We start from the raw sequence: 22,840 nt of genomic DNA on the forward strand, positions 1-22,840 counted from the left end.
CGGACAGTTCCTCGTCGCACGCGACCCCATGTCGATAAGAGGCCGTTCCGTATGTGTGCGGCCAGCACACACGCCCTCCTCGTGTTCCTGATCGGTGGGTCGCCACGTCTTTCCGTCCCAAAAGGGAACGTGAGTCCAACGTAAGTCCTCGAAGGAAAATTCTTAAAATTGTTAATAATCGAATAATCGGTGAAAGGACCGATTTTTCGAGACATGGTGCATCGTAGGAAGAGTCGAATTCGAACGTAAGATGATCTTTCGTAAGGTGTTGAATGAAATTGGTGCGTGTAAAGTTGATTTCGATTTCCAAGTGGTTTTGGAAGGAGTGTGATGATCGGATTTTTAAACTTACGAGTGAAATTCGATATTGTACAAGTTGTAATATATGAATTGTAATTTTGGAGTTGACGTAAATTTAATTCAGTAGTCATAAAAAATAAAATAAGATAAGATAATGGTAGGAATACAAAGTTTGAACTATCGATAAATCGAAAGAAATATCGGTGTACAGACATGGAAGAAAAAAATATAGTTCAAGAGGTTTTTAATAAGACTTAGAAAGTTGTAAAGACATTCGATAAGTCGATTTCTCACGATGAGGATGGACTATGCTGTGGATTATCAATGTAAAGGGTGAATTGAAATGCAATTTTTTTCTTTTCCAATGAGAATATTTCTAGAAACGAACCTTAATGCTAATGTGTTTCGAATGTGAAATTTATATTTCGATTTAATCAGGCGTAGTTGATTATATAACGCGTGCCTATATAGAAGGGTTGTCAATGGTGCAGAAGTGGTGCACACTTTCTCTGAATCTCGTGTCGTTGAAAAGTGTTTACTCGTTTCCTTTTATCTAGTCAATTGTGAGAGTCAGTCTTTCTTCTTTCATATCTCAAGAGGGTGAACAGTAAGTGTTCTTGGAAACTTGTTGTGCTCTAGTATTCCACTTAGTGACATTAAAGAGAGAAAAAAAAGAAAGAAAGGTAAATCTTTCTTTCATATTTTAATCTTTACCTGTTTTAGTTATACAGTTCTTTTAGAAAATATGTCAAAAGATTATTTTATTATGAATCTTAAAGCAATAAAAATTTCTACAAAATTCATTTATTTATTTTGCCTTTCAGTATTTTTATTTCACTCATTAAACGTTAAAGTGAATATTTCAGATATTTTGTATACCTTTAACGCAACATTCAAAATATTTGGTAAATAAAAAAATTAATTATTACTTGTTGTGCTTTGATTATCCTTTATTTCATATATTCTATTTCGCTCTATGAATAAATATATATTTAGCAGGAAATTTTTAATGCTTTAAGAAACATCGATTGAAATAATTATTATTAATAATCCAAAGAGAGATCAAAACGAGCTAAATGACCGATAATACTCCTAGCACATATACATCCTTGACGATCGATATATTCTCTTCATGCATCACACTATGCCTGATTTATTTATCGTTTGTCCACGCAAATAATGGTGATAATGATAAATTTATACGTATCACCATTATAATATATATCAACGTATCAAAGAAAAAGAAACCTGTTATTTTTTTTTTATCATTGAATTTATTGATAATATTAATGTCATCCTTGCACGGTTATCCTTCACTTGTTTAAAATTATGAAATTTTAATTATTTCTATCATTAAATCATAGCTGATTATAATCTAGATTATATTAATCACAGGTTTCCATCCTGAGGAATATAATTTTATAATTCTTATATTTTTTATATTTTAATAGATAGAGAGATCATTGATATTCGTTGATATTGATATGAAATGAAATATTTAAATGTTAATTTGCATCGTCCAAATAAGAAATAATTGTAGTATTTTGGATTAACTTTTGAGTTATTAATTTAATTTAATAGTAAATTATAAAAAATTGACATGTGAGGAATATTGACATGTGAAGTGTCTTTCAACGGGCTCGTTATCTTTAATAAATGGCAATCTTTATAATTTCTGTTCGGCGTTCGCATGATTGTGATCCCCTTTGTGGGTCAATCGATACGTTCTCTACCAAAGTTGACGGTTAATAGGTATTTATATGATTCTCATCGCCAAATCTGCGCACACGTCTTCTTTTATAAACATCTCTGAAAATCCTCGAAGGATAAATCATGCTCCTTTGTGACTGTATTTTAATTGAATCTTTAATTAATCTCACTTTTAATAAAAAAGATTTGAATCATTGAAGTGAAGCGATTCCAAACTTTGAAATTCAAAGTATAGGAGCAAATTATCAAATCTATTTTCTAAATTTTCAAATACAGAAATCCAAATTTCTTAATGTTCAAGCTTTCAACACCAAATCAAAAATACAATTTAAAATCTCAAATTCCAAAATGGATCCAAAATCCATTCCACACCGAATTCAAATTATCTCCAAATTACCTAAACTTCATTCCACATTCAAATCTTCAAAAATATTCCAACTTCGTACCTTAAAGTTTCCCCAACATCACCTTAATCTCCACCAAACAATTTCGAACAAATCTCCAAACCTCAAACTTCACCTTGAATTTCCAATTTCAACTATATTCTCCTCCATCTTAGAAAATAGCTTTTCTTCTTATCTCATCAAACTTCACCGATCCTTCGATAAAATCTCAGATGAGTTTAAAAAAATATTCTTCCACGAAAAAAGAAAGAAAGAAAATATTCTGCGAAAATATTGCTGCCTGTTCCGGAGCAACGGGCAAACTGGCGCCCCATCCTCGTCGCTTCTGAATCCCTTCTGTCCCCATGCCAGAGGCGTAGTTTCCAACTTGTGTCACGTGATGTCCAAGTCGCGTTGGAAATTGAAATGTTCCGCGATTTACCAGTCGCTAGACATCCTCTGGCCCGTCCACATTAAGCAGGACCACGGTGCAAGTGGTTAATCCGACTGGATCCACATATTTTTCGTTTTCCCTCGCTGCGGATGTGTTTCATCTGGTGAGTCTAGAATTGAATCGTATTTCTACAATTAGTCCTCTATTCTAATGTAATTTCTTCCTCGTTCTTATTGTTCGATAAATATTGTTGCCTTCTTATTGTTTCTTATTGTTGCCTACTGGCCTATTCTTGGTGTGATAGATATCCTCCATTGTGGACTGGGACGAGTTTGTCTCGATTGGAAGAAATGTTGTTGAATTTTGCGTAATGCGTGCTTTTTCATTTTCGTCTCGTTGAGAAATTTATGGGGGATGTATTTGGTTTCTTTTTCTTTTTGAAAAAGTTTGGAAAGTAAGTGAAATTTGTGCTTAATTATTAATGGATTAATTGGTGTGATTGAACGATGACTTGTAATGCGTTTATAAGTAGATTTATGTATTACGGAAAGAAAAAGTCGACGATGATCTTCCAATTTGGAAGGTAATTTGTTTATTTTTACGTAATTGTACGAATTTTGATAAGGAAGCTTGGCAATCGTGTGAACGTCAGGTTTTTGAAAGAAAAAAAAGATTTCTCTGAAATTTTAGGAAATTAAGAATGACGTTATTTTGAGAAAATTTTAAATTGGTGAAATTCTTTTTCTTCTTTTTTTAAATTCAATTATAACAGATTGATCGTATTGAAAATTGGCACGAAGAATTAAACTAATAGCACAACATACACAAAGAGTCGGAGAGAAAAAAAAAAAACTCTGATGATGATGATATTAAATTGAATCTTAAATAGAATGGTGTATCGGTAACATCGTACGATTACAGAGAATTAGAGTAGAATGTGTACGTGTACGAATATATAGATTGTATTAGCACCCCAATAAAAACGCTATAAACGGTAATTGATGAACGTGAAATATAAAATTGTATTAAAGTTGTTGCAATTTTTATCTTAATTCACGATTGACAATAAATAAAAAATGATTATCAAAATTCTTGCGTTAATATCATCTCGTTTTTTTTTTAATGTTGATGGATACGACTATTACCATTTATTTTTCTATTTCTATTTTCATTTGTGAAAAAATAAAGCGAAATTCTTTATTCTTATTCAAAATTGTATTTAATCTCTTTTACTATTAAAAAATTGCCACGATTCTTCTAATCTGATTAAGTTTGCTTTTTATTTTAATTATGCGTGAATGAAGAATCGACGTTTTTTTTTTCCTTTATGAAAAACTGAATTTCCATTTTAAAAAGGATTGCGATTAAATATCTTTTAAAAATTTCACTTTAATTTCATCTTAACCGTGATACGATTATTTTAATCGATTATTCCAAGAAAGATAATCGGTAGTCGATACGATGTTACGCCAATTGGAATGAACAAACGGTTCAACTATTGCATAACGCTTCCCTCATCAATCTTAATAACCCTTACTTCACTATATTTGCGACGAAAAGTAGGGATCATTCGATAGAAATCTCGTTGTGAGAAACGTGTCGTGACTTTCAAAAATTATTATTATTTTCCATTATCTATTAATTAATTCGATTCTTCTCTCTCTTTTTTTTTATATCAATAATAAAAGAACGATCCATTACAATTTAACCATATTCAAATTTAATTTTTATCCCATCCTTCTACATTAAAAAAATGAACTCAAATTCATCGATATTCTCGAGTATAAAAATTACTTACAAATCGTTATCCTTTCATTTTTTTAATTCAAGTCATTTTTCATATTTTCAAACGAGGATCATTAGATGATTACGGGGTGGATCGTTGATGAGGCGGTCAGAAAATGATTTCTACATCTAAAATTAGACGCGTAAATATATTCCAAGTGACATTGTTTCGATGGTGAGCGTTCACGAGCCGTCATGACATGTTCCCCTAAAGCGTTCCGAGGAAGTAAGAATTAGGAGATCGATTACTATACTTAAGCTGCTTTGCACAGCATTTGATGCGAGGGCGTTGCTTAAGTAATCAAAGGTGACGCCATTTATCCCTCTCTCAATTGCTACTCGCAATTACCTATTTCGATTAATTCAATCCTAAAAACGCGTACTTCTATGGAAGAGGGAAAAATATTTTTTTTCACTGTATAAATATTTTATATTGCACGTTTTTTAAATGGAGGAATACAAGCAAGTTGCGCGAAATAATCGTTAAAAATAAAATGAAATTTGGAAGGGAATGTGAGCATAGATAGAAGATATTTTCTTAATTTGAATTATAAAGATTTGGTCATCGAATGAATTATGCGATGCGTGATCTTTTTCGCAAGCTGGAGGAAGTTTGAAATTTAACACTCCAGAAGGAAGTTTTAATTGTGCTTAATCCGAATAGCAAGTGCAAAGTTACTTGCTGCACGTCGACCAAGAATAACAAATAATTTAAATTTCCCCAATTTACATCTTACGAAATTAAACTCAACCGTTCATATTAAAAAAGTAGAACGAACTTTTACGTTTTACAGGAGAAATCAGCGACCACCGAAGGAAATCAACAAACGCAGTAGTCAGAATTTTTTAAGGAAAAAACAATCTTTATTTGCGGCGTGATAAGGTGAGCTAAAATTATTCCAAATTTTGCAACATTCGGTAAATTTAAAATTCTTTCCATATAATTTTCTCCTTTTTCAATCGAATTTAAATAAAAACTCATCGTTATATTATATTTAACGAAAACGAGCATTAAAATAATCGAACGACTTATATTTGACTGACTTTAGAGACAGACCTGCAGTTGATTTGATAATCAACTAATCGTAACTGACAGCGCAAACAGCAATTGGTGTGCAAGGTATACTTTTCAATCATGTTTAGAAAATTACGCTATCCAATTTGTACACATTGACGAATTAACCCCCTTCCCCCGACAAGGGATTGTATACTCCTTCTTTTTAATCATCGATTTTTATCTCAATTATTCAAGATTACACGCGGAATAGATCATCGACGGAGTTAAATTCGGTTTAATCGTGTCAATGGTGCTCTTAGGTAGAAAATATTTTTAGCCCGATGATTAACAGGGATTGGTTAACAATTTTATATGATCGTTGATATTTCGCTGTGTCGATTGTGAACGACAATTCTTGGAACGTTTAAAATGTTTAATGAAATAAGTCTTGATTTTTCTTTGTTTTTTTTTTTTAAATATTTTAAGATTTGCCATTTCTTATCGATACCAAAGTGCGAAAAGGGATAGAGGGAGGGGGAAATAAAATCTCGAGCTTATTTGGGATAATTGAATAATAAATAATCGGAAAGTTATGATTTTTCTTAGTTCCTCTTCTTTTTTTTTCTTTTTTTTTTTTAGATTTCTAGGAAGAGATCCTTCCAGCCGTCTGACTTACCGACTTTTAACCACACCGATCTTCACGCATGATCATTATCCAATCAAAGGGAAATCGTGCACTGGTTCAAGCATTTTAGCCTCTATTCTGTGCGCTTCATATCATAATTAGATAATGATTTCCTTATTTCTGCATGCTTTCGCTTTTCGAACAGCTTCACGCGAATTGTGATTTCACCATTAAAAATAAAATACATATTCTATTAACCCCGATTTATTTTCCTCTTCGCAAAAACAACTAAAAACGGAATATCGTCTCATTAAATATCGTCCAGATGAAATTTCCAACGTAAATCATCATGTAAAAACCATGTTCTTCTGCGAACACTCTTAAAAATAATAATAAAACAAGAAAAACACAAAACAAATTCCAATTCAACATTCTTCCATCCCCTCGCTCTTGATCTTGTTCTTTAAAATTTCGAACGATCATATACATATCCGTCCATGATCTTTTCCATACACGACAGAACAAAGAATGCTCGAAAGATGGTGAATAAGCTTTTCGAAATTTCGAGAACGAGGTAAATGCGCAAGTTTCGGTTTCGACGTTCGTTCTTCGAGCATGGATCAATTGGTAGGTTGGCAAACGATGAAGTGAAAACGTACGGTTGCTATATGTATAACCTTCAGTAAGTTAACTACACATTTGACCTCAATGCAATAATTAAGAGCAATCAGTTCGCGAAAGAATGTGCTAAAGCTACACGCGTAGACACGCGGATCCGAACAGATTCGCAATGATGAATTGCCATTTTTATCGTATCGTGATCGTGTATCGCTTGCTCCATATCCGCCAATTGATCAGGAGCCTTGCCGCACCGATATCTGGGTCGTGCCTTTGATCCTGACGCGCTTCCAACGTTATACATCGCTTCCGCGTTCCAGGATCCTAATTCTCCACGTGTGACTTTGTTATTTTTTTTTCTATATATTTATTTTTCGATAGCACATTAATATGATGAATAGAGAGAGTAGAACAATATTTTTAAAGAACAGAGAAGAATATTTGGGAAATGCAAAAGTTTAATGCGATCATTTAATGATATCAGAAAATATAACGAGAGTTTTAATATATGGTTTGAATATATCTATCCATAATAAATTTGGTATATCTATATCTTGGAATAATTTAATCGATCAGAATGCAATAAAAGTTTTAATAAAATAATAAAGTTCTGAGTTGATCTGACTTTAGTCAAAAATATTTCTTTGTTCATCGTGTATTGTTAAATATATGATAAAAATTGAAGAAAAAAAGAAGTTCAATCCTGCCACCGTTTCTCACGGTGTTCCTTGCCTATCGTTTCATTTGAATTACTATAGAGAAGATGGAGAATGAGATGTGCATTCGTGGCTGGGAATTTTCCTATGTCTCGTTCGTGCTGAATGAGTCGCATTGAGTGTTACGCATGGGTTGATTGGAAGAGGGGAGGTAGCGAGTGAAGAAGAGTTGTTATAATGGTACTTATGTGACTCATGAAAGTATTTAACCCTCTATAAACGGATATTTTTTCTTTTTTATAAAAATGAACAAATGTTTAATTCTTTAGTATTATTTCTTTCAATTGGAGAAAAAAAATAAGGAAAGCTAAATATCGTGCTACGAATAAATATAAAATGATGACGAATCGTGACACGATAAAAATTAAAATTGAGACGTCACTTTTAATTTGAAACTAGAAAAATGTAAAAAATAATTTTTTTTTCACCTTCTATATAATTCTAAGATAGTTATATTTATATTCATATCTGGTTACTAATAAACTAAGTTTTTTTCTCCCATGAAAAATATAGAAGATTAAGCAACAAACAAAATGGAGAACGCGAAGGAGGAGACGATAAACATGCAGCTGATCGGTTCCGAAAGTCCGTACAAGTACGTCTTACGATTCCACTTATTATACCTATTATTCAATCTCGAAAGGAATTTAATAGAAGCGTTATATACTCATTTTCCAAGTTCATTATCGTATATAAATATATTTCTCCCTTTTTCATTTATTTATTTACTTCGATTTTATTTTTTCTTAATCGCAAACACAATTCAAATGTGTGATATCGAATGTATCATCACGATAGACGTATCACAATGTTTGAAAATTCGATATACATAAAAGCACGGGGATGTAGATTGCATTTGCAAATTGATGCGGTTGCAGAGTTAATAATGAAATCGCCGGAAGTGGTCTAAATGCATCGGAAGTCCCAATATCGCAGACCACAAACGTAGAAGACTACGATCCCCACAAACATCGAAATAGGCCAAACCCGACATCGTGAGTATTTCTAATTTTAATAAAAACAAATTTATCGCTTAAAGTTAGTTATAGGAAAAAATAATTTCTCTCTTTCTTTTTTTCGAACGTACTTCGAACGTAGTCACAGATATTTACCACTTGTTGTTTAAAATTACATCATATATTTTTAGATATGCACAAGAATGGAACGTAGCTTCTTATATCTCGTTATTTCCTGTAATCTCTATTATATAAGAATTGTATCATACTCACTTGCACACAATTCAAGTAAATTTCATAAGCCACTTAAAAAGATAAGCCATTTTTTTTCTTTTTATTCAAACGCTATTCTCAGATACGGTCAAACAAATTTATTAAAAACTTATTATATTATAATTTCGAATCCAATGTATACGCAAAATAAAAGCAATATTTAGCAAAAGTAATACCTAAATGGATTTTAATTCATAAAATTTCACACGTCTTCTTCCCATATTTTTTTCTCTCTCTATAAATTTTAATTTGCAGGAACGCAGAGACTTTGATACATTTGTTGAAGGGAAGTTTGGGCACCGGTATCCTAGCGATGCCGAACGCGTTCCGCAACAGTGGCCTGGTCACCGGTGTAATAGCAACAGTGATCATAGGGGTGCTGTGCACCTATTGTTTGCACGTATTAGTGAAAGCTCAGTACAAACTGTGTAAACGGTTAAGAGTTCCTATATTGAGTTATCCATTGAGCATGAAATACGCTCTCGAGGAAGGGCCTGGGTGTGTCCGATGGTTCGCACCCTATGCACCGTAAGTACACAAGTTGCAGACCCCGTTACAGACACTCATACATGTACTCACTCATTCATTGACATGAGCTTGCGAATTTTTTTTTCTTTTTTCTTCATTAGCCGCTTCCACTCGAAGTTTAATCCATTAAGAATTAAAAATTCCAAAATGCGGTGAAAAATATGATAAAGATTGGAATCGATGATCATCTCGCTTCGAAATTTTATTAATAATATTTATATTTCGTTCCATTATTATTTCGTAGAATTGCAAGATTTTTTTTTAAATTTGATTGCCTGTAGAGCGATAAAAATGTGTGAATTTTTTTAATGTACGAAAATTGAAGTAATTTACTGTTGGTGGTTAATATATTTTAATAAAATAAAAACAGAAATACTTTGGAATAATTCCTTAAATTATTTATGCAAAAATGAAAAAAATGGGTTGATTCGAGAAGATTTCTAGAAGTAGTTTCTGTGCATGACACAAGTTTTTTTTTTTTACTATTTCGAATAATGTAAAATATCGAGAAAAATTAAGATGTTATTGGGTTGGCCAAGATATCCTTTTTCGTTTATGCCAATGTGATATTTATTTTATCCCAGTGTAAAATTTTATATTGTAATTCTTTTGAATTTTCTTGAAAAGATTAGATAAAAACATTTTGTCCAACCTGATAAAATATCGTGAAATCTTTTTCAGTCGAAAATCGAAGAAATTAATTGGGGACAGACGAGTAATCGTCGTCTGATTATAATCGACTGATTCTACTTATTATAATAGTCTTAAGTAGTATTATTGCAGTTTTAAGTAGCATAATTTATCGAACAGTCGAAAAGAGTTTAATAGAACAGAATAAGTTAGCTGCATGCATTTTTTCACAAAAATTGAATTTATATTAATACGGATTAATTAATGCAAAAATCTGTATATATATATATAGAGAGAATAATAAAATAATGTTTAATTATATCGGTGACTTTGTAAAAAGAGAAAAAAAAATAATCATATTTTAGGAATTCTAAATTTCTTCCTTAGTAATAAACAAAATTAATTATCCTTTTCATTTTCCACAATAATAAATGACATCTTCGAACATTATGATCTCATCATCTCTAATTGTTGCATCTTTAATTATAATTACTTTCATATTTCTTTCTAATAATGTGATATAACGATAATCATTAACGATTAATATAAAAGAGAGAGAGAGAGAGAGAGAGAAAAAAAGAATATTCTTCCCTCATTCACAAAGATCGACCAAATTATCACAATCACACAACGCACGCACAAAATCACTTCACCAAGCGGCCTCGACAATAATTTTTTCAATTGTTACATGAAAGTTGCTATTATATTTGCAGAGGACTCGTAGACGGGTTCATGATTGTGTATCAATTGGGAATATGCTGCGTTTATATCGTATTTGTAGCGTCGAATATCAAGCAGGTAAATAGCAGGCGCCATAGATCAACTCTGTCGCCAAAAAAAAAAAAAAATGGCGAAGAATCAATTTATGAATCTTTCTCGTAAAAAAGAAAAGAAGCAGGAAAAAAGAAACCGAAACAAAATATCGATCTAAACTAAGCAACGAACGAACCGAATTAAGAAAGGAAGTATAAAAATAATAATAATAAAAAAAAAAATGTCCATAGTAATCATGGTTAAAAAATATTATAAATAAATATTATTAAATTCCTGATAATGCGTCGTATATTAATAAATAAAATTAATAAATAATTTAAAAAAAAAGCGAGAAAAATAACATCTCTTAGAATAATTGTTCCAAATTTATTGATCGTGGGTATTTTTTTTTTTTTTTTGTTTTTCTGTTGTGTTGAATACAGGTAGCGGACCAGTATTGGGAACCATTGGACGTTAAAATCCACATGCTGATTTTATTGGTACCATTGATTCTGATCAATTACATTAGGAACCTCAAGTTACTCGCGCCATTCTCCACCCTCGCCAATGTAATCACATTTGTCGGATTGACGATGATTCTAGTTTACATGTTTAAGGATCTACCCTCCCCTAAGGAAAGAGAGATGTTTGGTACACTGAGAAATTTCTCTCTCTATTTCGGTACAACGTTATTCGCGTTGGAGGCTGTTGGCGTGGTAAGTTTAATCTCGTTCCTTCTTTTCGTCTCTTTGCTTTGCTTTTATCGTTTAAGTTATAATAAACTAGTTTGCTAGTTGGAGAGGCAACTATGATTCATAGAAACTACTAAGTCTATCGAGATGGCCAGAAAATGACAATTTCAATCTATATCAATAATACGATTACTCAAGTTTCATCTTGTACATTTGCAATTATTAAAAGCTGGTATTTATTACGAAAGAAATCTTTTCAATTCGATTTATTTATTCGAAATAATTTTTAACAATAACACTGAATAAATACATTAATATAAAATTATGTAAAACAATCCTCAAATTTCAAGCATAATTAAAATAATTAATAAAATTATTTCTCGTATCATAAAAAAAAAAAAAAGAAAAAGAAAAAGAAAAAGAAAGAAACATTATTGAATATGATTTGTTCTCGTCCACAGAAACGTACACGTGACCGAAAGAAACATCGACGGAATATTTCCAACTTCGACACACGTACGCGCAATTTAGAACAATATCTCGCATTAGTTTTTCAATTTTACCCTACGTACCCTCGATCGATCTATCATTTGGCCTCGTCGATCATTCCCCGTGACTGTTAGGCAGAAACGAGTTTGCCTGAGCTTAGAATAGATCGACGACGCCGCCGCATCGTTAATAAACAAATAAATGGCCACTTACGGAACAACTTTGAGATTGCGGTGATCAAATCGTGAATGCGTCAATGCAATCCCTGCTATTATTTCCCAGAAGTTCTCAGCCTGCATCCAAGATTCCAGTGATCCTCAAATTTTTCTCGATCCTCAAGATCCTGTACACATTGTTTTTAATTAAAAAAAAATAATTAAGATTATGAAATTTGGAATTTAATTGAAAATTATAAAAAAAGAATCTTTAGCTTAAAACTTTAGAGAACATTTTCTTTTTCTCGTTTAATATCGATTTTTTCGAGAATTTCTTTCTTCTGTTATATATTTGGATAAAAAAAATATTTCAATTATCGAATTATAAAATTTGATAATTATTGTACGAGTAATAAATGTATAAGCTGATGAAATTTAGAAAATTTCTTTTAGATAACCTGGATATTTAAGTATTAAAATGAAATTGATCGTTTTAATTTTGCAGAATAACAAGGAATGAAATAGAGTCAATTGTCGAATTCAGATTTAAGATACAATTGCTTGTAGGTATACTAACAGCAATCTTGATTTCTATAATTATTAAAAAATAATAATAATAATAAACTGTAAAATCGGTATTAATTAATTAATACAATATAACAATATAACATTCATTTATTTTTCGAATCTTTAATTTATCATTTATTTTTTTATCCTATTCTATGAAAATTTAAATAAATATCGATGTGAAAGCTATTCTTCCATTGCAGATTATCGCACTGGAGAACAATATGAAGACGCCACAATATTTTGGAGGATACTGTGGCGTATTGAACATAGGAATGACGATTATAGTGGCTCTTTACATCGTCATGGGATTCTTTGGTTACATAAAATATGGATCCAATGTTGAGGGTAGCGTTACTTTTAATTTACCCTCCGAAGAAATGTAAGCGATACTTCTTGTATATTTATTTTTGTTAAAAAAATATTATTATCGTGGATCTGACTATGATTGTGACATTACAGTATGGCACAAAGTATCAAAATAATGTTCGCAATCGCTATTTTTATCACGCATGCCCTTCAAGGGTATGTTCCAGTCGATATTATTTGGAATACTTATCTGGATCAAAAGATACAGAAGAGAAAAATCTTCTGGGAATACGTTTGTCGAACCATCATCACTTTGAGCACGTGTAAGTTTCTTGATTAATGTGTTTTTTAATGTTACACTTGAAGTTAATACCATTGAAATTGAAATATAATGCAACCTCTTCATCTATACATTATATGCACTCTTTATTTCTTCTTTTACAATTCTATGTATATCTCTTCATTTATTACAATATCCATCTTCTTGTAATTAAATTGATCATCATTATCCTTGCACCAAGTCTCTTTCATTCCTTTATTCATCATTCTGTATTCTCTCTTGATATTTTCCTATTTAATTCTCTTTTAATCCTATTCCTAAAAACAAACAATTCTATATCTCTTTCTTCTCTTGTAATTAAATTAGCTTTTCTTTACCTCACTTTACACAATATAAAATCTTCCTCTTCACAATCACATTGGCCATCACCATTCTCAAACAAGATTTCTTCATTCCTTTTTCTTTCTAAAAACAATTCCTTTTATTTTATAATATAATATTCTTTAAATATGAAATCATCTTCTTATAGTTACATTGGCCATCACCGTTCCCAGACTGGGTCTCTTCATCTCTCTATTCGGCGCCCTCTGCCTCTCCGCTCTTGGCATCGCGTTTCCAGCGATCATCGAGATCTGCGTCCTCTGGCCAGACCGTGACTTGGGTCCCTGCATGATCATGCTCGTAAAAAATCTCTTGCTGATCGTATTCGGTCTCCTGGGTCTTGTGGTCGGCACATACGTGAGCATGGTCGACATAATAAATTTCAAGTGAGGCCTTCGATCGACGTCAATTCAAGAAGGATCGAAGGAAGGCAGACAGATGGGGATGAGAGGAAAGCAGAAGGGTTAAATGAAAAAAAAAAACCAGTTTGGACACGCTTGTTCGAGTATCGAGGACGAGGCTTCGTCACAGTTTTATAGCTTAATGAGCGGCGCCTTTTTAGGTAGTCAGGTACCTCCAAAGCGGCTGGAAGTCTTTCTTTTAGTGAAAAATCGCGAGAGTGCATTCTGGAAATGCTTCTTGTTAGTGCACGTAGACCGAGTTTAGATGTTTTATTAAGATGGAGAGTCGTGCAGTGTTGGATAAAAGAGAGAGAAACATGATTAATGGAGAATTTAATTGCTTGGAGTTTGATTTCGCAAAGTGTTGGATAAATTTGTTAATTTAATCGTTGCTGTTTGTTCCTTGATAGTGACTAATTAGGCTTAAGATAATAGCGTTTTATAAAAAAATGAAACGAATATAGGAACCGAAATGTAAGTCTTAATGTTTATTTTTCTTTAAGATTTTTCTATTCAAATTTAATTCTAATCGTATAATTGTAATGAAATTAATTATTCTTCCCTTTCGAATTAGAAATATTAGATCGAATATTGTCCATTAAGAATATTTCGCGTTTTTTCGCAAAGAGGAGTGCCCTCGAACACGGTGCCTATTAAATGATTAAATGCCTAGCTCACCTTAGTCGCACTGCCTGAGAGCACTTTGAGAAGAATGAATTAAACGTTCTTTGACTTGCTCAGTTTATTCGAAAGTATCTTAAATAAATAATAGAAGGCTAAGTAGATATAACTTGTAAGATATATGTATTGTAGAAAATTAAAATTAAGACGAACGATTTTACAAACTAAATCGAAAGGGAAGAATTATCACGAATTAATAAGGTTCATTTGTAAAAAATTTTTTTACGATAAAATATTTGTTTTGTATCGATGAAATTTTCAATATTAATTATAATGATGTTTCATTTTTTAATTTTTAAATGACGCCCAGCACTGGACATAGAGCGCTCTTCAAAGAAAAAGAGAAACTAAAAAAAAATAAATAAATAAAAAAAAAAGGATAAAGAAGAAGTGAAAGAAACATCATGACAAAACGAAACCTGTGATCGAAGATTTTATAAAACGAATGTTGCATTTCTATCGAATTTGTTGATTATTGTTGAAAGAGTTTACAGATATATATATATATATATGGACGTTAATTATTTTTCGAAAATGAAAAAAAAATATTTACGAAGTCGTTCGAGAGTTTTTCTTTCGTTCTCGGTGATACGAGTACTTATGCTCATCTTACCGGATGTTTCTACATCCAGTGTGATTCAGATGTTGACAAGGAAATTTTTTTTTTATTTTGTGACAATTGGAAACGATATCAAAATAAGAAAAAGAGAAAAATGAGAACTCGTAATTATAAACGTAAAGAAAAATATGTATAGTCAGTGACTATTATATTATATATTAAAGGAAATTTAATTTCGAATTAAGATATAATCGTGACTATAGAATAGAAGAAAGACTATACTGTCGATAATTACATATGATTATATTTTTAAAGAAAAATATCATCTTTAAAGTTTAAAATCATAATTATAATATTAGAAAATTTATATAATTATCTACTATAAAATCTAAACTAAAGAAACGCTTGTTAGAAAAAAATATCACATAATTGTGATTGTAAAGTAAATGATTAATCAGAAATTATATTATCAGAATTAAAGAAATCAATTATTAAAAAAAATTATTATTATTAAAAAAACAGATTTATAGTCACGATTACAATATTACAAATCTCATATAGATATCGACTATTCGATTTAAAAAATATTATTGTTATGAATGAATATAAGATAATATAAGATAGAAAACAATTTTATAATCATCTATTATATATGCATAAGCTATAAACAAATAAAATAGGTAGGTAAACTTCTTTATTTACATTGAAATTTTGCACAAGAATGATTAATTTAAGACAATTACGTAATATACGTTTAGCTATATAGGTACTACTGTACTAAAAATATAGCATTTGTAATTGTACATATTCTAGTCTTTCTTGTCAAATTTCAATGTAAAATTTTTAAAAAAATCCCTAAAAAGGAATCAAAAGTTTGGCCACCTATTTCAATTGTATCCTGCATACCCTGAATCCGAGCCAAAAAAATTGCAAATTATAATCACTTTAAATAATTTTTTGTCATAATAAGCAATTATCCCTCAAGTAATTAAAAAACCAAATTATTCATAATCAAATGAATATCTTATACAATTGTTAAACAGTATAAAGAAATCATTATGAATTCTTGCGAATCATTATAACCTCTCAACGCCTGAATCATTCGTACGCCAGGACAAAAAAAAAGCAACGACACAATAAAAGAAATAATAATAATGATAATAAAAGAATGAAGGTCTAAGCTAAGACAACTGACGCCAGCAATAACAGAGGCTCATCATCAATGCCTTATTTTGTATTCGTTCGCGGCTACGAATCAAGCAAGCTGAACCAGAGATCAAAGTTCAACATGGAATAACGTACCGTAAAAAAGAGATGCACCGCTACTTCTGTATCATTGTCACTGGCGGGAACTTACTCGGATTATCATGCGAGTCACGATGCAATATATACACGTACAAACTCACACAAACAAAATATGTAAATTAAAAATCGGTCACAATCTCTACGTCCAACGATTCGTGACACACGACTCCCGCGCTCGTACTTCGTTTGCACGAAATCGAACGAAAACTCCCGACGCGATACGAAGTTACCCGAATTTCCTTCGTGCTTATTCGCGCTTTAATGGGGTTACGACGATCGTACAATCATTTTCTAATTAATTTAAATTTCGATATTTTCATTGATTTTAATCTAATTTGTCTCCAGAAATTTAAAACTTAGTGTTTTTTTCTATCGATTTTTGTTTGACTTTTCTGGACAATATCATTAATTGGTGAAATTGATAAGAGGTTATAATTAAAGATTTTATTGTTATAATTTGAAGTTTTTATAAACTATATCCAAATAAGAATTATTGGAAGAAAATTTTTGAATATATTAATAATATTTATGAATATATTAATATATTAATATATTGGACATGATTTATATTAGAAACTTCAAATTGTTAATAATAATAATCATAAACCGTGAAAGTCTAAAATTTTTGTTATAGAAGTTAGTGTTTAAAATTTTTTTTTAATTTTGCAATTAAAGATCATATATACATATTACGTAAAAAATTTTACTATTAAAAAATATTTAAAAAATATTACCATTAAAAAATCTCATTTCTTCTTTGGTTTAATGGTATTTTAACCTTCATTGCTTTATGAAATATTTTATATGGATAAATATTGTAATATTATTGTAATATTATTAAACAAATATCAGTTGAATATTAAAAAATATAGTGATATTATAATAATTGTATGTTGGAATCATATATATGATTGAGAAAAATTGCTCGTTATATTAGATGTGATGTTAATAATTTAAGATCTTATTAGAAATTTTATTTTTCATAAAAAATAAATCAAAAATTGTACTTATGGATTTCACGATTAATGAAAATATTGGTGCAATTAGATTCGCGATTTTATAACAAACGGAACGTTTATTTTTATTTGTTGATTATCATTTGTTGACTATTTTCGATTTTTAAACCGGAAGTGATTGTCAAGTTTTGTATGTTTTTACAGATTTTTCTTAAAAGATCTGTATTTTGCTTATATGTTTTAAATTTGAATTTTTTATTTTATTTTTGGTCATATTCTAATATAATAATAATAAACTCTCTATTCTTACCCGGCTTGTCCGATTTATTTCGAATGTTTCTCCTGTGATTGTTTAAATACATGAATAAGTGTACATTTAAATTTGCTGAAAAATTGTTATATGTAACAAAATATTTGTTGCTTTGATTAAAAAATATATCTTTTATATAGAATGAAAAAATAATTACAAAAATAAATAATATTTTCTCTTAAAAATAAAAATTCTACATAACCTAAAATTTCCAAATAAAAAAACTATTTAAACAAAAAAGAAAGAAAATTAAGAAAGATTGATCGTTAAGAATTTTTAACTAAATAATTAAAGAAAATTGTTGCTTTTAAATAATGAATATATGAAATAAAATTTTAAGAAAGTGAATGCCCGGCCTGTATAAAGGTTAATTAAACATTTATTATTCAAACAGCGATTCGATTCGATATTCATTTCTCTCAAACATATTTTACATATGACTAATAATTGTCATATTTCTTTAAACAATTTTTTTTTAAATTCGATCGAGAGAATTATTAATATTATCGACATCGGTGTTTAGCGACACAACTCGTTATATAAAATATTGTAAAATGCTACATTTATATTTTTCTTCATTTTTTTCTTCTTTTTATCGCTTTAATTATATCTAACGGTTATAATTAACGATTCTATCGATTTATTCATTAACGAACGAATAAACTTATAATCTAATATTTAATTGAGAAAAATTGATTTTTTAAATATCTCTTTATGGTTAAAAATAAAATAAAAAATGATAATAGGGTATAAAGCAATGATTGTTAAAATGTTTCTTTTTTATACAATGTATTGTAATTTTCACTAACTCGTATGGTTTCTAATAAATGCTTCTTGTCAAACCTAAATAGCTTGGCTATTATTTTTTTGTAATTTAGACTGCAATGCTATGATTTAAAAATCTTTTCTGAATCGATTTTCACATAAATGTTTTTTCTTCTTTTTTTTTTAAGCAATTAAAAAAATATATAATACTTTTATGACACTTTAAAAAAATTAAAGGCAACAGCTAGATCTTTTACTATAATGACATGAAATTTAAAAAAAAAAATTATTAAAAATAAAAACTTGTGAAAACTTTATTCCATAAATTGATCAATTTATGTATTGAAATTTTTCTTGATAATCATTCATTCTTATTGAATTTCTACTTCTATTTTTATTTCTTTTATTGAAAGTGCATTGCCTTTAAATTTTTCTTTTATTAAATTTTATCTTTAATAATGTTAAATAATTTTAAATATGCTAATTTCTCGAAATATTCTCCAATTTGTGAATAATTTATATATTTTTTATTTAATAAAATTAATTTAACATATTGCAAAATATACCAATACAGAAGAATCTCGATTCAGAATTATGTTTGTTAACAATAATCTGGCAGAAATAAAGTCAACGTTTAAATAGATGCATTTTATATGTAGAAACCGAGTACATCATCATCGTTTAATATTAAATCTAAACAATGATACATCTTAGGCTCGCATGTTTTTGCCTCTTGTTTTAGTATCACGAGAATCATTTTAATAAAATGACATAGCATTAAAAATGATAATCGTGTAGCAATACTGATGAAAATCTATTGTACAGCATTTTTTTCTCATCAATGAATAAATTATGTATGATAAGTAAAATAAAATTGATATGATAATGAAATAAGTTGAAAATAGATAATTTAAGAATACTACCTCAAAATAATGGAAATTTTTTAAATTCCATTTTAGAAAGGACAAAGTTTTAGATCTAAAAAATTCAAAAATTTATTAATGGAATCATAAAATTAAAATCCAACAAAAATTAAGAAATAAAAATTAAAAATTTGATAGTATATCAAAATAACAAATCAAACAAATAAATGCATATCACAGAATCAAAAAATAAAAATTAAAATGTCTTGATAAAGCAAAATTTACCTGACTAGATAAATAAAATAAATAGAAATAAATCAAAGAAAAATAAGAAAAAATATTTAAATAATAAAATATTCTAATAACTAAACATTTTTTTTAAACTAAACTAAGCTAATACTTGCTAGATAAAAAAATAAATATTAATTCATTACATATTATATTTGTATTGATTTAATTTTTTTTTAAAAACTTATAATAAATAATTAAACATATCCATCTATTTTAAGATCTAAGAAAAATAAATCAAAAAAAAATGCTGTACAGTTTTTTTCATGCATTTTGAATCACGAACCAAAAGACAGGAAGTGTTGCAATTAACGACACATCGATTACGCGCAGGGACCAGCTACGCCGATGGGGTTAGGGTGAACCAGTCACGAGAAAAAGAGGAGAACATTATTTTCTTCTTTTCTTTCCCTTTCTTTTTCTCTTATTTCGCATTTTCTCATGTTTTCCTCTTCTCTCTCAAAGATTACGCATGGTCACCACTAAAATAACTACTCTGCATCATAAACAGTTTGTCGATTGGATTATGAATCGCAGCGTGCAAACTCTGAGACAAGGAGGGCGCCTCGTGAGACGTCGGTCCATGGTGGGAGTGGCTGCTACTCTGATGGCCACCCTCTTGGCCACCACCACTTTCGTTCTCACCTATATCGAAGCCAGCTTCTGTGCCATCCAACGATAGATCGCTGCTGCAAAAACTCTCACCTGAATGACCTGGATACGCGTCTGAAATTAAGGATTGAGATTAGATGAAATAGAATTAAAAAAATAATACCGATTTTTAAATATTTGACATAGTTTTTTGGAAATTTTCAAGAATTCTTTAAATATTTTAATTAAATCTCAAAATGTATATATATAATTTTAAAAAATTTAGAAGAATTTCAAATAGATGAAATTAATGAAATAGACAAACATTAAAATTTGGAAAATTATCTCTGCAACATTAATGATTTAATGATTTTCTATAAATAGAAGAGACTTACCGTCGGGCGAGTACGGGTTATTGGGGTTGAGCGGTTGAGTTGCTGAGGGGAAACTAGAAGATTCCCCGTCGCGCATGTTCATGGCGTTCAAGTAATGACCTGCGAATTAGATCAAACGATTGGCATTGTACCAATAAATATTTATCGAGGCCCCATTAACCAGTCTTCGCAAAATGAAATTCAACTAATTAAATATTTAAATCTAAAATAATTTAAAAACGAAAAATCGTATTAGAAATTTGGAATATTCAAGTGGAAAATTAAAAGAAATAAGTAAATGATATTTAAATAACAAAGAGAAAATTTGAGAAGAAAATTTAGTGAGTAATATAATATATAATTTTATAATAATGTTTACATGCAACAATGATTCGATAATAAGTAATAATTAATATGAAAATTCTTACTGTGATCACTATGAGGACTTTCTGTCCGACGTTCCTCCTTTGGTTCTTTATCCGATCCAGGCTCGGACTTCGCTTTCCTTTGCAACTTTTTCATTTTCGCCCGTTGATTTTGGAACCATACTTGCACCACACGTACACTAAGACCTGTATCTTTCGCCAAAGCTTCACGAACTTTTCGACAAGGTTTCGGCGATACTTCAAACGACGCTTTGAACTGACGTCTCTGCGCTGATGTGAGAATCGTCCGTGGTCGTTTGGGTCCCCGACGACCATCACGGGGTCTATTATCGTCCAATAAATCATCGTCTGCAAATAATTTAATATTAATTTCATTTTCTTGAATTTATAGTTTTTAGTTAAATTTTATACTAATATAATTTGTGATGTTTATATTAATATAATTTTTTTTTAATTTTTTAGTAATATAAAAAAAATAATAATATAATATAAAATAAATAAAAGAATTATTTGCTAACGTTTTTGTAACATAAATAAGGAATAGAATAAAGAAAATGATAGAATAAATAAAATATAGAGAAAATGAAAGAAGAATATTTATTGTTAAAATAAGTAAATAATTTAAAACAAAAAATAAAATTTGTAAAAAAACCTGAAAAAATTCAGATTAAAATATTTGAAATAATATTTAAATAAATGTGAACACAATGAAATCAAAGAAAGAAATCAATAATTAGAATTATAATTTGAATTATAAATGAAAGCTGTAAAAAAGTATTTAAAAATAATTAATAATTAATAACAATAGACAAAAGATGATTTAAAAAGATTCATTAATTCCAAAAAATCGTGACTAACAAACTGCTCTTCCATCGATTTCATCATAAGTTTCCTTTAAACAATTAAATGCAACATTTAAGAACAAATCAAGTTTCATTTATTTAAGAAAAAATTATAAAAAATATTCAATCAGAGAAAACACGAATGCTAATATTTTCATCTCATATATTTAGATTGGCGTTCTTTTTTTTCATCAATTATTTTTCCGTCCAATTTATGGAAGAATCGTTTCTAATTATGCTTGGTTTAAGTAGTATTTACCTTGAAAAGAGACACAGCCTTGATTCGAAATTCCTGCAGATTTTTACTTTGGATGTCTTTAGATTGTAGTAGTACAACCTGCGAACAATGCAACAAGGTATGTACAATACGTCTCGCACGTTTCGTCGATTATTTCATCATTCTCAATTTTTTTTTATTTCCAATTTTTCATTTGTTTCGATTTTCCTTTAGATTTTCATTTTTGTTTAAATATTTATTTCTAGAAAATAATTCTATCGATCGAATGTATATACGCGCTTGGTCACGAAAAATTTTACGAACGAAACTTTGTAAAACCATCATTTTCAATCATAGGTTTGACAATTTTTCGTTTGAGTGAAACAATGTCAGTCTATATATATATATATTTTTTTTTTCCTATATAGAACCGCCAATCTCGATTTTATCGAAATCGATAATAAACAGAAATCGTGATAGTTGAGCAGTTTGCTATCGAATATTTCGATTTTACGAGAATATTATATTGCATTACACCTATAAATTCACGTACGTATGTGTAATATCAAAACAGTTTAAAAGTTTATTTTATTCTGATATTTTAATAAAATAATGAACAGAAATATCTTTTATTAACTAAATAAAATGAGAAAATAAAAGGATATATAGAAAATAACATGCAGGACTTAAAATAAAATAATCTTTAGTAAATTAAAAAATTCAATTACTTGAATTTTTTATTTTGATGTATTAATTTATTT

General features: G+C 29.5%; 2 protein-coding genes across 7 annotated transcripts in view; one reads left to right on the forward strand and one right to left on the reverse strand.

Moving 5' to 3' along the window:
- On the forward strand, nucleotides 1-17,752 carry LOC107997287 (proton-coupled amino acid transporter-like protein CG1139). 2 transcript variants are annotated; one of them, XM_028666471.2, is made up of 10 exons: nucleotides 1-140; nucleotides 5,367-5,455; nucleotides 8,042-8,123; nucleotides 8,407-8,523; nucleotides 9,013-9,285; nucleotides 10,629-10,713; nucleotides 11,112-11,384; nucleotides 12,775-12,953; nucleotides 13,034-13,203; nucleotides 13,690-17,752. In XM_028666471.2, the coding sequence occupies exons 3-10, from the start codon at nucleotides 8,062-8,064 to the stop codon at nucleotides 13,929-13,931; spliced, it is 1,401 nt and encodes a 466-aa protein (XP_028522272.1). In that variant the 5' UTR covers nucleotides 1-140; nucleotides 5,367-5,455; nucleotides 8,042-8,061; the 3' UTR covers nucleotides 13,932-17,752. The 2 variants fall into 2 exon arrangements, with proteins under 2 accessions (XP_028522272.1, XP_016911252.1); XM_017055763.3 differs by lacking the exon at nucleotides 1-140 and adding an exon at nucleotides 2,811-2,950.
- Nucleotides 1,850-22,840, reverse strand: part of LOC107997360 (LIM/homeobox protein LMX-1.2-like) — a 24,724-nt gene continuing 3,733 nt past the window's right edge. For 2 of the 5 annotated variants that reach the window (XM_017055902.3, XM_017055903.3), the window contains exons 3-5: nucleotides 21,063-21,368; nucleotides 20,656-20,754; nucleotides 13,694-20,395 (exon numbers count right to left, since the gene is read on the reverse strand). In XM_017055902.3, the coding sequence (XP_016911391.1) occupies nucleotides 20,136-20,395; nucleotides 20,656-20,754; nucleotides 21,063-21,368 (665 nt within the window). In that variant the 3' untranslated portion in view covers nucleotides 13,694-20,135. Of the gene's footprint in view, nucleotides 2,957-12,062; nucleotides 12,193-13,693; nucleotides 20,396-20,655; nucleotides 20,755-21,062; nucleotides 21,369-22,840 lie in introns of those variants that run through there. The other 3 variants (XR_009829071.1, XR_009829070.1, XM_017055904.3) reach the window with 3 other exon arrangements.

The sequence above is a fragment of the Apis cerana genome, linkage group LG3 (genome assembly GCF_029169275.1).
Source record: "Apis cerana isolate GH-2021 linkage group LG3, AcerK_1.0, whole genome shotgun sequence".
NCBI classification, from domain to species: domain Eukaryota; kingdom Metazoa; phylum Arthropoda; class Insecta; order Hymenoptera; family Apidae; genus Apis; species Apis cerana.

Excerpts from the sequence above, each read along its gene's own strand:
- LOC107997287 (XM_028666471.2), top strand. The coding sequence starts at position 8,062 with ATGGAGAACGCGAAGGAGGAGACGATAAACATGCAGCTGATCGGTTCC. Across the intron at positions 8,524-9,012 it reads AATAGGCCAAACCCGACATC|GAACGCAGAGACTTTGATAC; the intron begins GTGAGTATTTCT and ends TTTAATTTGCAG. Across the intron at positions 9,286-10,628 it reads TGGTTCGCACCCTATGCACC|AGGACTCGTAGACGGGTTCA; the intron begins GTAAGTACACAA and ends TTATATTTGCAG.